Consider the following 14,126-nt stretch of genomic DNA (forward strand, 5'->3'; position numbering starts at 1 on the left):
ATATCTCAGGGGCTGCCATAAAGAAGAGGGAATTAAGCTATTTTCCAAAGCACCTGAAGGCAGGACAAGAAGCAACGGGTGGAAACTAATCAAGGAGAGAAGCAACCTAGAACTAAGGAGAAACTTCCTGACAGTGAGAACAATTAATCAGTGGAACAGCTTGCCTCCAGAAGCAGTAAATGCTCCAACACTGGAAGTTTTTAAGAAGAGACTGGACAGCCATTTGTCCGAAATGGTGTAGGGTTTCCTGCCCGAGCAGGGGGTTGGACTAGATGACCTCCAAGGTCCCTTCCAACTTTACTATTATTATTATTATTATTATACATGCCTTAGTGAATTGCCAGAATAACCTCAGGATAGAATTATTTGACCATTCAGAGACTGGGACAAATTCAAATTATCATTCAACTACCATATTTTGTCCCTAGCAGGCTGTCTTTTAATAACATAAGTAAGAATAGTCAAATAAACATAACTTAGGGAACTTTTATTTTCACTGCTCAGGATATTGGGAAGCCTTATTTTGTAATAGCTCAGGCAGATACTGAAACAGATTCACTTGAAATATACTTGATCAAATTACCCAAGATTATTAATTGTTCAATTTGGATTTATCTCTGGTGTGTTAGGACAGGGCCACAGCATGCCAGAAACCGGGCCGCGCAAACAAGCAAAGCCCCATCCGCAGGATGCAGGCAGTACATGGCTCCCTCCAGTCCACAGAAAAACTTCACTCCATGGAATCGGTCCCTGGAGCTAAAAAGGTTGGGGACCTCTGTGTTAGGATGCTTCTCTCTAAATGTCCTCAAATATTAAGATTCCTGATAGGTTTAACCAGCTAAATCTGCTTAAGTTCCGTTAGCAAAGCTACAATTTTATTTGTATTTTTAAAACCATTTCTGACTCCTGTGCACTGGCTACTTTAATAAACGTGCTATATTAGAAATTAGAAGTGATAAAATAAATATAAAACCTAATGTAAAGAGTTGTCTTATCCACATAAAACTTTCTTTTCTACAGACGCTTTTCTTAGCTCTGAATATTTATGTGTTTTTAACCTGACATTTATTAATTGTTGTAAATTACAGGAGTGATGTCTAAACTATATGACACAGGGCTGTCACATTTCACACAGTTGGAGGTATAAATGCTGTTTTTTTCTATCACACAGATATTTAACACAATACTCCTCAGTCTGGTGTATTTTTATAAGCTTGATTCAATTATGATAGTTTCCTACTGCACAGTTTCAACTAAGTTTGAGTAACTATTATAAAATATCTTACAAGAGAAGCAGGCCAATTAAAGCTTTCATATCACCTCAAAGTATGCACTAAAAGAGTCAAGTAATTACTAAATTCCTTGCTGTTGGCATCTATATTTCTTGTGTTAAAAAAAAAACAAAGAATAACAATGCTTACAGCCTGTTAAACTAGACCAGCGGTTCTCAACCTATGGGTCGCGATCCCATTTGCGGTCGAACGACCATTTCACGGGGGTCACCAAACAACGCAGTCTGCCATTTTTTCCCCCTTTTCCTTAGCTGTGCTACTCCCTCTTATTCTATTGGCTTTTGAAAGCCAATAGAATAGACTCTTTTGAATAGAGTCTAATTCTGTTGCAGTGGTTCTCAACCTTTTTAATGCCGCGACCCCAACCAGTCGTAAGTCGAGGACTACCCAACCGGTCATAAGTCGAGGACTACCCAACTGGTCGTAAGTTGAGGACTTTCCCTGACTGGGAGCACCACGCATGCGTGGTGCCACCCCCTGCGCCGGCCGAGGCGTAGCTGGAAAGCGGCAGAGATTGAGCAGGCCGACCACCGGCTGGGCCACCAGCTGGCCCAGCCCAAGGAAGGTAAGGCACCCGCCGGGCCCCACGCGCGCCAGCAACCCTCCCTGCACCCGCCGGCCTCCCACCTCCCACCCCTGGCCCTCTTTTACTTACATTTTTAGTAGTTGCTTAGCAGGGAGGGGTGGAAACTTCCAGACAGCTCGCCTTCACTGCAGACAACCTCCAGCACCGTTTGCAGAATGGGACTTTTGGCTGGCTCAGCAGGGCAGAGACAGCCTGGACAATTCCTATTGGCTTTTGAAAGCCAATAGAATTAGACTCTATTCAAGAGAGGGGGAAAAATGGTGGACTGCATTGTTTGGCAACCCCGTGAAATGGTCGCTCGACCCCAAATGGGGTCACGACCCACAGGTTGAGAACCGCTGTTCTATTGGCTTTCAAAAGTCAATAGGAATTGTCCAGGCTGTCTCTGCCCTGCTGAGCCCACCAAAAGTCCCAGTCTGCAAATGGTGCTGCAAGTTGTCTGCAGCTAAGGCGAGCTTTCTGGACATTTCCACCCCTCCCTGCTGAGCTACTACTAAATGTAAGTAAAAGAGGGCCAGGGGTGGGAGGTGGGAGGCCGGCGGGCGCAGGGAGGGATACTGGCACGCATGGGACCCGGCGGGTTCCTTACCTCCCTTGGGCTGGGCCAGCTAGTGGCCCAGCCAGTGGTTGCCCTGCGCCCTCGCTGCCACGTGCCATGGCCGCCCAGGAGCACCTGGGCCTGCCTGCCACCGCACCAAATGTGCGGTGGCCAAGGTAAGGCTAGCAAGGCAGCGGCGGGCGCAGGGAGGGTTGCTGGCGTGCGTGGGGCCCGGCGGTTGCCTTACCTCCCTTGGGCTGGGCCAGCTGGTGACCCAGCCGGTGGTCGCCCTGCGCCCTCGCTGCCATGTGCCATGGCCGCCCAGGAGCGCCTGGGCCTGCCTGCCACTGCACCGAATGTGCGGTGGCGAAGGTAAGGCTAGTGGGGCAGCGGCAGGCACAGGGAGGGTTGCTGGCACGCGTGGGCCCGGCGGGTGCCTTACCTCCCTTGGGCTGGGCCAGCTGGTGGCCCAGCCGGTGGTCGGCCTGCTCAATCTCTGCTGCTTGCCAGCTACACCTCAGCCGGCACAGGGGGCGGCACAACTCATGCACGGCGCTCCCAGGCCGAGGTGGTTGCTACGCGACGGCCTGCCCAGTGTGCGCTCCAGCCGCAGGAGAAGAGGTAGAGTGTGCATGCCTCCTCCTGCCCCACCCGCAGGGAAATACAGGTAGTCCTCGACTTACGACCACATGGTTGGGGGTCGCGGCATTAGGAAGGTTGAGAACCACTGAACTAGCCATAAGATTAAGCAACCTATGGCCCTAAAGATACATATTGCCCTTAGTTAAATTACATATGACCTTGTCCTATCAAAAGCATTTCCAACCTTGAAATGTGAGAAAACTGAAACAGTTTTAGCAATAATATCTTAAAGGGCTCAGCATTCAGTAGTTTAAAATTAACAAAATACTTAGTGGATAAAAAACATTGTCTCAGCAATCAAATCAGATTATAACCCTTTCATATTTCTTTATAATTATAAAAAAGTAAACTTTTCCATTTGCTGATTAATTGATTAGTGAGATCCATCCATGTATAAGCACGCTTACATGAAGTACAATTACATTACCCATATGTTATTGTAACAATTTTCAAGTGAACCTTATCTCTATCTTTCTTATTTTTGAGCTGTTTACATTTACTGAGTGGGTGCTAATATCTTCAGGAGGTATCTTAAATTGTTTATAATCTTTGAGATTATCATAGATAAGATGAAGCAGAGACTAATTTTCTGTAATGCAAGTTGTATACATAAAAAAGACAAATAGACTCACACAAGAGATATGCATTTAACGTCTTGTGCTCCTTGTATGGTATTACCACATATGTATTTTACTACTATATTTTCTTTTAACTATTTTATTGCAGAGTAAGATTATGTATTTTTTTATTTTATTGATAAGATCATAAGACTAATCACTATTCTATTCTACAAGAACATGTGGATGGTTTTCAATGCTTAATTATACAATAAATAAATGCTACAAAATAATACATTCTAGTTATTTTAAGTTCCATAATATCCCTATATCTTTCAGTGACTACATTCACAGATTATGATATGGTATTTTTAATCATAGTTTGTAAAATGTACTGAGTACATAGAAATTTTCTAGGGTAAAGGGCACATTTGGCCTTTAAGTGGCATACTGAACACTAAAAAAGCAGAATTACGTCCCTTTGTTACAATTATTAAAGCTTTGCATATTTTAGAATATCTTTTTTGTTTCTCAGTCCTATATGCAAGAAATAGAAAAGAGAACACATATGGAGCCAATACAATATTTACTCTATTTGAAAATCTGAAAGGACTCCATGTGATCCTTTATACACTTTAATTACCAGAGCAAATCTAAAATGCAAAATTAATGTTTTTAATATTTTCATTTAATTACAAATTTTTAAATTCTTTTTGGTACAGTATAGAAAAGCATAAACACACCCCAAAACAGGAAAACAATCTCACCCTGATGAACGGTGGTCTGGTTTATTTCTTTCTGAACGATCTAGAAGAAGAAAAAAAACATGTCCATAAAAAATGTTGATTTAGTTAGCTATCCTTCAGATGTGAATGTACTTTCAAGTGATATTTTTAAAAGCTAGATTTTACTTTCTAGGGGATACTTTGCCTGAAAGAAATAAAAACATCTGCAGAGGATATTTAAGCGTATCATTCAGAAATACTTTCTTTATGTTTGTTAAGTTTGTTTTTTATGTTTAACAGATGCTGTCCTCTTTTAAAAACCCAACAGTTTTCCAAAGAATGTAGCAGAGGAATGGAAAAGAAAACCACAGAATTAGTCAGCGCCTAAGAATCATTTCATGAATCACAGCTGGCAGACCCTAGGAAAGGATGGGAGAAATACTCAGTGGCAGTAACAGTTCCTACAAATAACGACTATATTTCTATTATGCCATTCTGCATGATCTTCTGGAATTAGAGGCATCTAAGCCTTTCTTTGTTCTTTATCCACAAAAGTGTTATTAGTACTTATTTTCTTTTTAGTAAGGAGACTGCCACGTACTGGGCAAGATGACTTGAACATTAGTTATATTTATAAATCATACTATACTAGAAAACACTTTGGAGTTTTAAAAATACAATGAATCTACTGTATATATAATCAAAATATAAACAGTTCCCCAAGACAGATCATTTCCTCTGCAAAATATAGTATTCTATGCTACTTTTCACATTTTTTTTCTCTTCCATAAAATCCTGTCCAATTTTCAGAGGCTGCCTGAACAAGTCTCAGCAGTTTTCTTGTCAAGGTTTTTCAGAAGTACCATTGCTTCCTTCCCACGGCTGAAAGAAAATGATTGGCCTAAGGTCACCCGGCTGGCTTTATGTTTCCCTGTCTCCAACCTGATGCCTTAATCACCACACCAAACTGTCTCTCACAGGAAATTTACAAATACAGCTATTCAAATATTAAAACACATAAATATTACCAGTACAGTAATCTGCGCTAAATCTTATTACAAGTATTTCCATTAACCTTTCTTTTTTACTTTTTATAGCATATGTAAACTATGTATTGCTTTATAGCTTTATAACTGCTATATAAATAAACATATAGTCCCCTTTCCATATATAAAGATTTTTCCAAAAGAGTACTTTAAGTTATAGTATCTGGAACCATATAAAGGTCTTATTTCATGTTATAAGCTGCCAAACTAGGTTAAAATACTTTTAATACAATTTTTTACACTGTAACATCATGCTTAATAAACAGAATATTCTCACGTGTTTCATTTCTTGTATTGCTATTTTGTCAAACTATGCTGTAGTTTTTAATCTATACATCCTTTTTCTATTCTGCAAGCAAAAGTACCTACTGGTGTCTATTCCTAGCAACTGATGCATGACAACATAGCAACATAAATAATTAGCACTAAAATGATATTTGAAAAACAAAGTCAACATTCAAGATATAACCTTAAGAAGTCATCTTTTACATTTTTTTCTGTTTTCTGTCTTCTACTTTCCTTTACTATTTTTTAAAAACTTTTTATATTTTTCTTAGATTTTTTATCTATTTGTAAAGTTTTAATAAAATTAGTTTTTTAAAAAAGCTTTCCATAGTGAAATATAAGAAAAAATGTCTTTTCTTTCTGTCTTCACAACCTGGTAATTACCATACCTGAAATTACAGAGGAGCATACAATCCTTTCCTTTCATGTTGTAGAAAGTAAACTTTTATGGTCATTCATACAGACGTTTAGCAGAATGAATCAAGACATTTTCGAATTGTACAACACCAGAAATGAGAACGAGAAATCACAAAACATGTAAACAGCATTCAAAATTATCCCTCTAAGGAGTCTTCTGATTGGCGGTTATACTGTAGCCAATCTCAGAACTGGAATGCTGTCATTCAGGAAGTGAATGTTATTCCATTTTTCCCCTTTTTTTCTTTGTTTAAACAGGAAATAGTTTGCTGGACTTGCGTAATTTACTGCTTAAAACATTACCCCATAATGATAGCAAAACTTTTAAAGTAAGAAACTTTTTAAAAAGACTGATACGTACTAATCTTATTTTCAATAAATATTTTCAATTTTTTTTAAAAAAAGAAACATTTTATTCTAGTTTAAACAGGATTATTAGTCAGTGAAAGTAAAGTCTATTAGCTTTCTTAGTCCCACAACATAGTTCTACATATATGGGGAGGAATTATTAGGAAAAGGTTAGAAAAAAAGACTCAAAACATGAAACTGGTGTTAGGCATTTAAAATATTTTTCCAGATTTTGTTTGCCAAAGAACTACATCAGAGGTAATATTATTTGCAAGAATGTTAGCATCCAGCTCCAGATTTTAAAACAGTGTTGTTTGCAGATTATAATAAATAGAGATGGATGTTAACATATATAAAATGCAATAGCTGTAGCAGGGAAGTGTTGGACAAGGAGTAAGAACACATAGTTATAGCTAATTGATTAAAGACAGCTGGCCACTGACAACCTAAGCTGTGATTGGCTGCTGTGAAGGAAAGGGGGGAGTTTCCTTGCCTTTTTTCCTCTGGATACTATGTGTGCTCTCTATGATTTACCTGATGGTGTTCCTGCTGTGTGGATTTACCTGACTATGCTCCTGTTTTCCTCTCTTATTTGCCGTAAATATATTTATTTATATAAAGCCAAAAGTTCTTGTCAGTGTCTCTGACTCCATTTGGACATCGGCTGTGCAATTCCCTGACAATGGATATCTAGTTTTAGATAGTTTACTTGCACTTAGTAATATATTAATACATGTTTGGCAGAGCACCCCGAAGTTAGGAATTTTCCAAGCTACTATTCAATAATGCAGCCCGCACAGTGCAAGTGAATCCAAATGCTATGACCACCGGGCCAATCCTCCAAGCAGCAGGCAAGGGCACAGGGGGAGACACGCGATCCCACCTGCCAAACATGACATGCAGCCGTCTGCTCCGCTGCGGCCACGGGCAGGCAAAGACAGATGATGAGATGGAGTGGGGGGGGGAACACAGTATATCTGGATTGCATGCCTCCCCCCGCATCTCTGCCTTTATCTGCTGCTTGGAGGGCCAGCCCAGTGATCGCTGCCCTCTGACTCACCTGCACTGCGTGGGCTATATAGCCCCAGAGTGCACAGCCAAGGGGCCAGTGGACTGAGGCTGCTGCCTGACACCATCAACCCCAGCGCACTTGCTGTCTCTTGTGTGCATGCCGGGGGTCCCCCAGCTGGGCTGGGTTGGGGCCAGGGCAGAGGGGACTGGTCCCTCACCATCTCCAGGGCAGCCCCGCGAGCTAGATATGGGCCCATTGTGGGCTGGATACAGTCTGCGGGCATTGTGTTTGACATGTCTGCTGTACATGAAAAAAATAAGACATCACCTGAAAATAAGCCCTAATCACTGAGCAAAAATTATTATAAGACCCGATCTTATTTTGGGGGAAACACAGTATTAGTTGTAATTCTTTGTTGCATAGGTCTCTAATTTTATCCCTTCATAAGAAAAGAAAATGATCATTTTACTATGGTATACTAAGAACATGATCTAAATTTGTTTTCTGCCTCATCAAAAAATTAGAAGAATGCAAGCTGTAAATGCACGGAATTAAATCTTGTTTCTCCAGATGTTTCACACCATATTCAAGAACTTGCTTAGAACAGAAGATCAGAGTCATAACATGCTAGCCAAGTTATTTTATTGCAGACAAGTCAGAAGCCAAACATGCACAGAAGATTTGCCTATTGAACAAAGCACAAATCAGTCTTTATATATACACTGGGGTAAAGGTTTAAATCCTAGCCCTTTTTAACCTGAGTTTTTAGGTCAATAAAATTTGGCCATTCTCTTACCTTGAAATCAAGACAGATCCACTCAGTATTTATGTATTGGTTCTGTTTATCCTCAGAACCATTTGTTTCCACGCTCCCAGATTTAGCTCTTTCATTATCATTATTGTTTACGATGCTTTTACTGATAGTCCTTGACTAACAATCATTCATTTAACCATTTTTCAGAGTTACAACCAGTGGTAGGATTCAGCTGGTTCGCACTGGCTCGGCAGAACTGATATCTAATTTTTTATTGAGTTCGGCAAATCGGTTATGATAAACCTGTGTTTTCCAGAACACATCTGGTTTTCGTTCAACTTCCTTCCAGGCGGGGAAAAAACCCTCCCCAAAAGTCCAAGAGAGGAGCGATGGAAACCAAATGGAGACGCAGCGCCTTCGATCATGTCACTCAGGTGAAAACTGGGTGGTGCTTCTCAGAGGTAATTTTAGGAATAGATGCTTCATCTCTCTAGTTTCCTGATTGGTGCATATGGGAGAGGGGGCAAGGCCACCAAGTATTAGCAGGATTTGTGGCTCTGGAACTTTTTCCTGTCTAGCTGTATAGAGCGCAACTAATGATGAGTGGAAAAGCTCTTAAAGCAGTGGTTCTCAACCTTTTTAATGCCGCGACCCCCAACCGGTCATAAGTCGAGGACTAAACTGGTCATAAGTCAAGGACTAAATGGTTGTTAAGTTAAGGACTACCCAACCGGTCGTAAGTTGAGAACTTTCCCTGCCTGGGAGCGCCGCACATGTGTGGTGCCGCCCCCTGCGCTGGCCGAGGCGTAGCTGGCAAGCGGCAGAGATAGAGCAGGCCGATCACCGGTTGGGCCACCAGCTGGCTCAGACCCAGAGAGGTAAGGCACCCGCCAGAAAAGGGGAAAAAATAGCAGACAGCCTTGCTTGACGACCCCCGTGAAATGGTCGATCGACCCCAAATGGGGTCGCGACCCATAGGTTGAGAACCGCTGTCTTAAAGGGTTCTGTTCTGAGAACCGGTTGTTAAATTATTTGAATACAAATATTTGTATTTTTAGTACTGATTACAACAGTACTGAAAAAAGTGACTTATAATCCAGTCCTTGTACTTAACAACTTTTGCAGTGTTTGTGTAGTCATGTGATCAAAAATTGGGCCTTTGGCAACCAACATATATTTATGATGATTGTAGCATCTCAGATTGCCATTTTCAATCTCCTCTGAGCACTTTCAACAGGCAAAGTCAATGAGAGAAGCCAAATTTTATTAATGACTACCTGAGTCACTTAACAACTGCAGTAATTTTCTTAACAACAATGATAAAAAAGGCTGTAAAATTGGCACGACTCACTTAACAACTGCATTGCTTATCATTTATCTACAATTAAGTTATTTCAATTACCATATATGGAAGAATGTTGAATCTCTGCATCCAGCAGGACCAAAGCTATTTTAAACTATTAAGTATCTTGGATTTTGAAAGCCAGAATATGAACAGTATATCAAGGATAAGTTACTTGGCAACTTTGCACAAAATCTTTCCTGGAGGGAACTTTACAATGTGCTTTCTTATTGCTCTTAATATCATGCTGTGTCAATGTACTTTTGACACGACATATTTGCATAAGCTTTTGTTTCAAACATTGGAAATTTTAAATCCAATATACTTTCCAGAATGCATTGCCTCTCACACTTCCAACACAGAAAAGAGAAAGTAGAATACATACATATGCCTATGACATGCCTGCCATTACAGATAGTCCTCGACTTAGAACAGTTCATGTAGTGACCATTCAAAGTTACAATGCACTGAAAAAAGTGACTTATGACCATTTTTCACCCTTACAACCATTGCAGCATCCCCATGGCTCCATGATCAAAATTCAGATGACAGTTGCGGTGTACTGAGGTCATGGGATAACCTTTTGCAACCTTCTGACAAGCAAAGTCAATGGGGAAGCCAGATTCACTTAACAACCATGTTACTAACCAAGCAACTACAGTGATTCACTTAACAACTGTGGCAAGAAAGGTCGTAAAATGGGTCAAAACTCACTTAACAAATGTGTTGTTTACCAATAGAAATTTTGGACTCAATTATGGTCATAAGTCAAGGACTACCTGTATAGGAAACATGCTGTTAAGCAACAGTGACTAGAAACTGATTTCATGCTAAGTCTCCAATTTTTCTGGCCAATCAGCTAATCTGAAATTTTGAAATAGTTTAGCTGGACCTGCATAATTTACTGCAGGGGAGTCAAACTGCCGGCCCGCGGGCCAGACGTGTCATGAGGAAACCGTGCCCACCCCATTGCCGGAAATGGGGAAAAAGTTCTGATACGTCACGTGACGTCATGTGACATCGTAAATTTGACACCTATGATTTACTGCTTAAAACATCGTCCCAAAATGATAGCAAATATTTTAAAGTAAGAAACTTTTTTAAAAGACTGATAAGTACTAATCATATTTTCAATAAAAAGGTTATTTTTTAAAGAACCATTTTATTCTAGTTTAAAAGGATTATTAGTGAAAGTAAAGTATGTTAGCTTTCTTAGTTCCACAACTTGGTGGAACACACGGGGAGGAGTTACTAGAAAAAGTTAGGAAAAAAGACTCAAAATATGAAACTGGTATTAGGCATTTAAAATATTTTTCCAGATTTTGTTTGTCAAAAGACTACATTAGCAGTAATATTATTTGTAAGAATGTATCCAAGTTCAATGAGCTAATATGAAATTTCAAAAGTTTAGTATGGAAGCTATAGCAGTTATTGTAAAGGTTGCTTGCCCGTCACAAAATGGTTGCCATAGTCTAAACAAAAAAGAAAAAAGTTGGATGGGATGGGAAGTTCCAAGGATAAGAAAAGTGACACATATCACACTGGTATCCGTGAGCGTCATATTTAAGGACCCCAGTATTAAGCCATAATTTGATATTGTTTTTCTTAGTTACAGCATATTGAATACGAATTGTCCTTGACTTACAAACATGCATTTAGTCATGGTTCAAATTTACAAAAGCACTGAAAAAAGTGACTTATGACTAGTTCTTGCACTTAACAACCATCACAGTATTACCCTAGTCATATGTTCAAAATTCAGATGCTTTTCAACCAGCGTGTATTTAGGATGGTTGCAGCATCCTGGGATCATCTGATCACCATTTGTAACCACCTCAGCCAACTTCCGACTGCAAAGTCAATTGGAAAAGCTGGATTCATTTAACGACTGTGATTCTCTTAACAACTGCAGTGATTTACTTAACAGCCGTGGTAAAAAAGGTTGTAAAATTGGGCATGATTTCCTTAACAATCACTTTGCTTAGCAATGGACATTCTGGTCCCAATTGTAAGTTGAGGACTATCTGGAATTATATTTAACTGTGGCTTCAATAAACCATACTCATTCTATGACACAAAGTATAAATCTAATCACAGTTTTACACTTATATCTTGCTTGTTTTTGTACAAAAACAAGCCACATTCTGTTTTAGCACAAATATAACTCTGTCATTTGATCACATACACAATATATACTATAAACAGGTTAAAGAAGCTCCCAATATAACATTATGTTCATAAGAGAGATATATGAGAGAATATAGGTACATATTTTGTTGTAAAGAAGCAGATTATTTATATTTTTTCTTTTCTTTCTTTTTGCTATTTTCTTTCTTACTATTTATCTTTATGTTTTTTACTATCCATAGAAGCAGACATCATTACTGATTGTTGATATTGTCGTTACTGATTTCTGGCTTCCCTCTTCAAAGATCTCTTTTAATATTTCCGATGTTAGCATGTTTTGTATCATTTTATAAGTGTTTTAATTTGATTTGCATCCCACCCACAGTGACCATAACTTTCCAAAATGCAGCCACCGGTCACCAAAAATTAGTTTAGAAAAAATAGAAGAAAGCAAATAGCTTATTTGATCTGTTATTTTTAACTTCAATTATAACCCAATAAACTTTTAGCCATTTGTAGTACCAATGATTTTTCTAGGTAAAATACATTATTCATATATAATCCAACATGAGATTTATTTTCTTTCCATATGGTTTCCAAACACATATACTATCTTCTTATGTAAATAATTGTTTCTAGTCATCTTCTTGCAGTACTTTTATCAGTACAATTTATTTCTGTTTCATTGATGTTTATATAGAGAATGGTCTTATTTGTGCTGACTTCCAACATACAAGTCAAGTAACAGAACAATAATTAGGGGGAAACTCAACATTTATTTCCAATATATAGCTTTCAGCAGGAGGGACAAATGTAATGCTCCTCAGGCTAATTTAAAAAACCTGTGTCAAATTTCAAATTTTATAAAAGATCAGTTAAGATCTTTAAGGTCTCTTCCTTCATATAACTTTAGGTGAAAAAAGAAACAAGAAACAGAGTTGTAAGAAAGAGGAGAGGAGAGGGATAATTAGAAAAGAATAGCTTTATTCACCCACTGTTACTTTGCCAGAGCTCTTTCCCCAATCAACAAATGGCTTCAATAACTTATCCATGAGAAAATCGAAGGAAGGAAGGAAGGAAGGAAGGAAGGAAGGAAGGAAGGAAGGAAGGAAGGAAGGAAGGAAGGCAGGCAGGCAGGCAGGCAGGCAGGCAGGCAGGCAGGCAGGCAGGAAGGAAGGAAGGAAGGAAGGAAGGAAGGAAGGAAGGAAGGAAGGGTCTGCCTGTCCATGATTTAACAGTTTGGTAATGACAGGATGGGGTTTAAGAAAATTTTTTTACACCTAAATAATTTCCAGAAACTTTGTTTGAAGCTATGGAATCACTAACAAAGCAGTTCTTAGGGTGATATAGAACTTATACAGATCAATAATACAGGAATTTGCAGAGCATAAAAATGGGAAGGAGCCCAAGATACCAAGATGTATGTTTTTTACAATGAACAATGCTATATTTTATAGTTTTAAAATACTCACTCAAGATACAGTGTGATAATGAAAACCAAGAATCCTGGATAAAGAATGCAAACTCAGAAAGAGGTATTTACAGGGCTTTTTTTGTCATAGAACGCCAGAACGGAGTTCCGGCACCTTTTTGGGATGGAACCTTGTAGGGTAGGCAAGGCGGGTTGTGTGACATGTATGAGTTCCGGCACTTTTTTTTTTTTTTTTTTTTTTTACAAAAAAAGCACTGGGTATTTATAACCTAAAATTAGAGTATCTAATTCCATACCAATGTCGCAGACATGGTCTTCCACATGATTTATTATCAGAAGTTATTTTCAATTTACATGCAGATTTGCATGTAATCTTAAATACAGTAGAGTCACTTTTCAGAGTGAGATGGAAAGCATATAAATTTAATCAATAAATTCCGATTTGTCAAATTAAAGATAATAGTTTGATTTGCCACAAAGGCAAGCCAAAGGAACACCACCATCTGATTATAATTTAGTATTATGTAAACTAAGTCATTCAAACTCATATCTGATACACATTCAATGTGATTTGAAGCACTTACATTCTTGTTTATTTATTTTATTAATCAAATTTATATAGCTGCCCAAATAACTGAAAATGACTTATACAATTCAGGGTGAGAGCACAAACCCCACCCACACTGTAATAAGCCTTAATAGAGTCTCTTGATTTTATTCACTGAATTGACCTAATGATGTTTATGGCTAATGGTGTTGTGTGACTACATCCATTTATGACAAATTTTATAAGCCACGGTTAAGCAAACTATTACTTAATGTGTTGCATCAATCCACTCAGAGCCTATAAACTGGGCACTCCCAAATCTTTTAGCTAGGAATAAACTACAGTGTCCACACTCATTCCTCTCAAGCATTCTTGTCTGAATGCTAAGAGAAACTACTGGAGTAACTGGCTCTTATGTGTGAAGAGTAAAATATGCATGGATTTTACATGCTAAAAATGTAAAAGAAAAACAAAGT

General features: G+C 38.8%; 1 protein-coding gene across 3 annotated transcripts in view; it reads right to left on the minus strand.

Annotated features, from left to right (window-relative positions):
- SH3D19 (SH3 domain containing 19) overlaps positions 1-14,126 on the minus strand; it is a 66,775-nt gene that overhangs the window by 45,761 nt on the left and 6,888 nt on the right. For 2 of the 3 annotated variants that reach the window (XM_039346419.1, XM_039346417.1), the window contains exon 2: positions 4,383-4,422. Coding sequence is in view for 1 of the 3 variants with exons in the window: in XM_039346417.1 (XP_039202351.1) it covers positions 4,383-4,422 (40 nt within the window). In the remaining 2 variants the exon portion in view is untranslated. Of the gene's footprint in view, positions 1-4,382; positions 4,423-6,060; positions 6,213-14,126 lie in introns of those variants that run through there. The other variant, XM_039346418.1, reaches the window with a different exon arrangement.

This window comes from Crotalus tigris, unplaced genomic scaffold (genome assembly GCF_016545835.1).
Source record: "Crotalus tigris isolate CLP2741 ecotype Arizona unplaced genomic scaffold, ASM1654583v1 scf7180000017994.786943, whole genome shotgun sequence".
NCBI classification, from domain to species: Eukaryota; Metazoa; Chordata; class Lepidosauria; order Squamata; family Viperidae; genus Crotalus; species Crotalus tigris.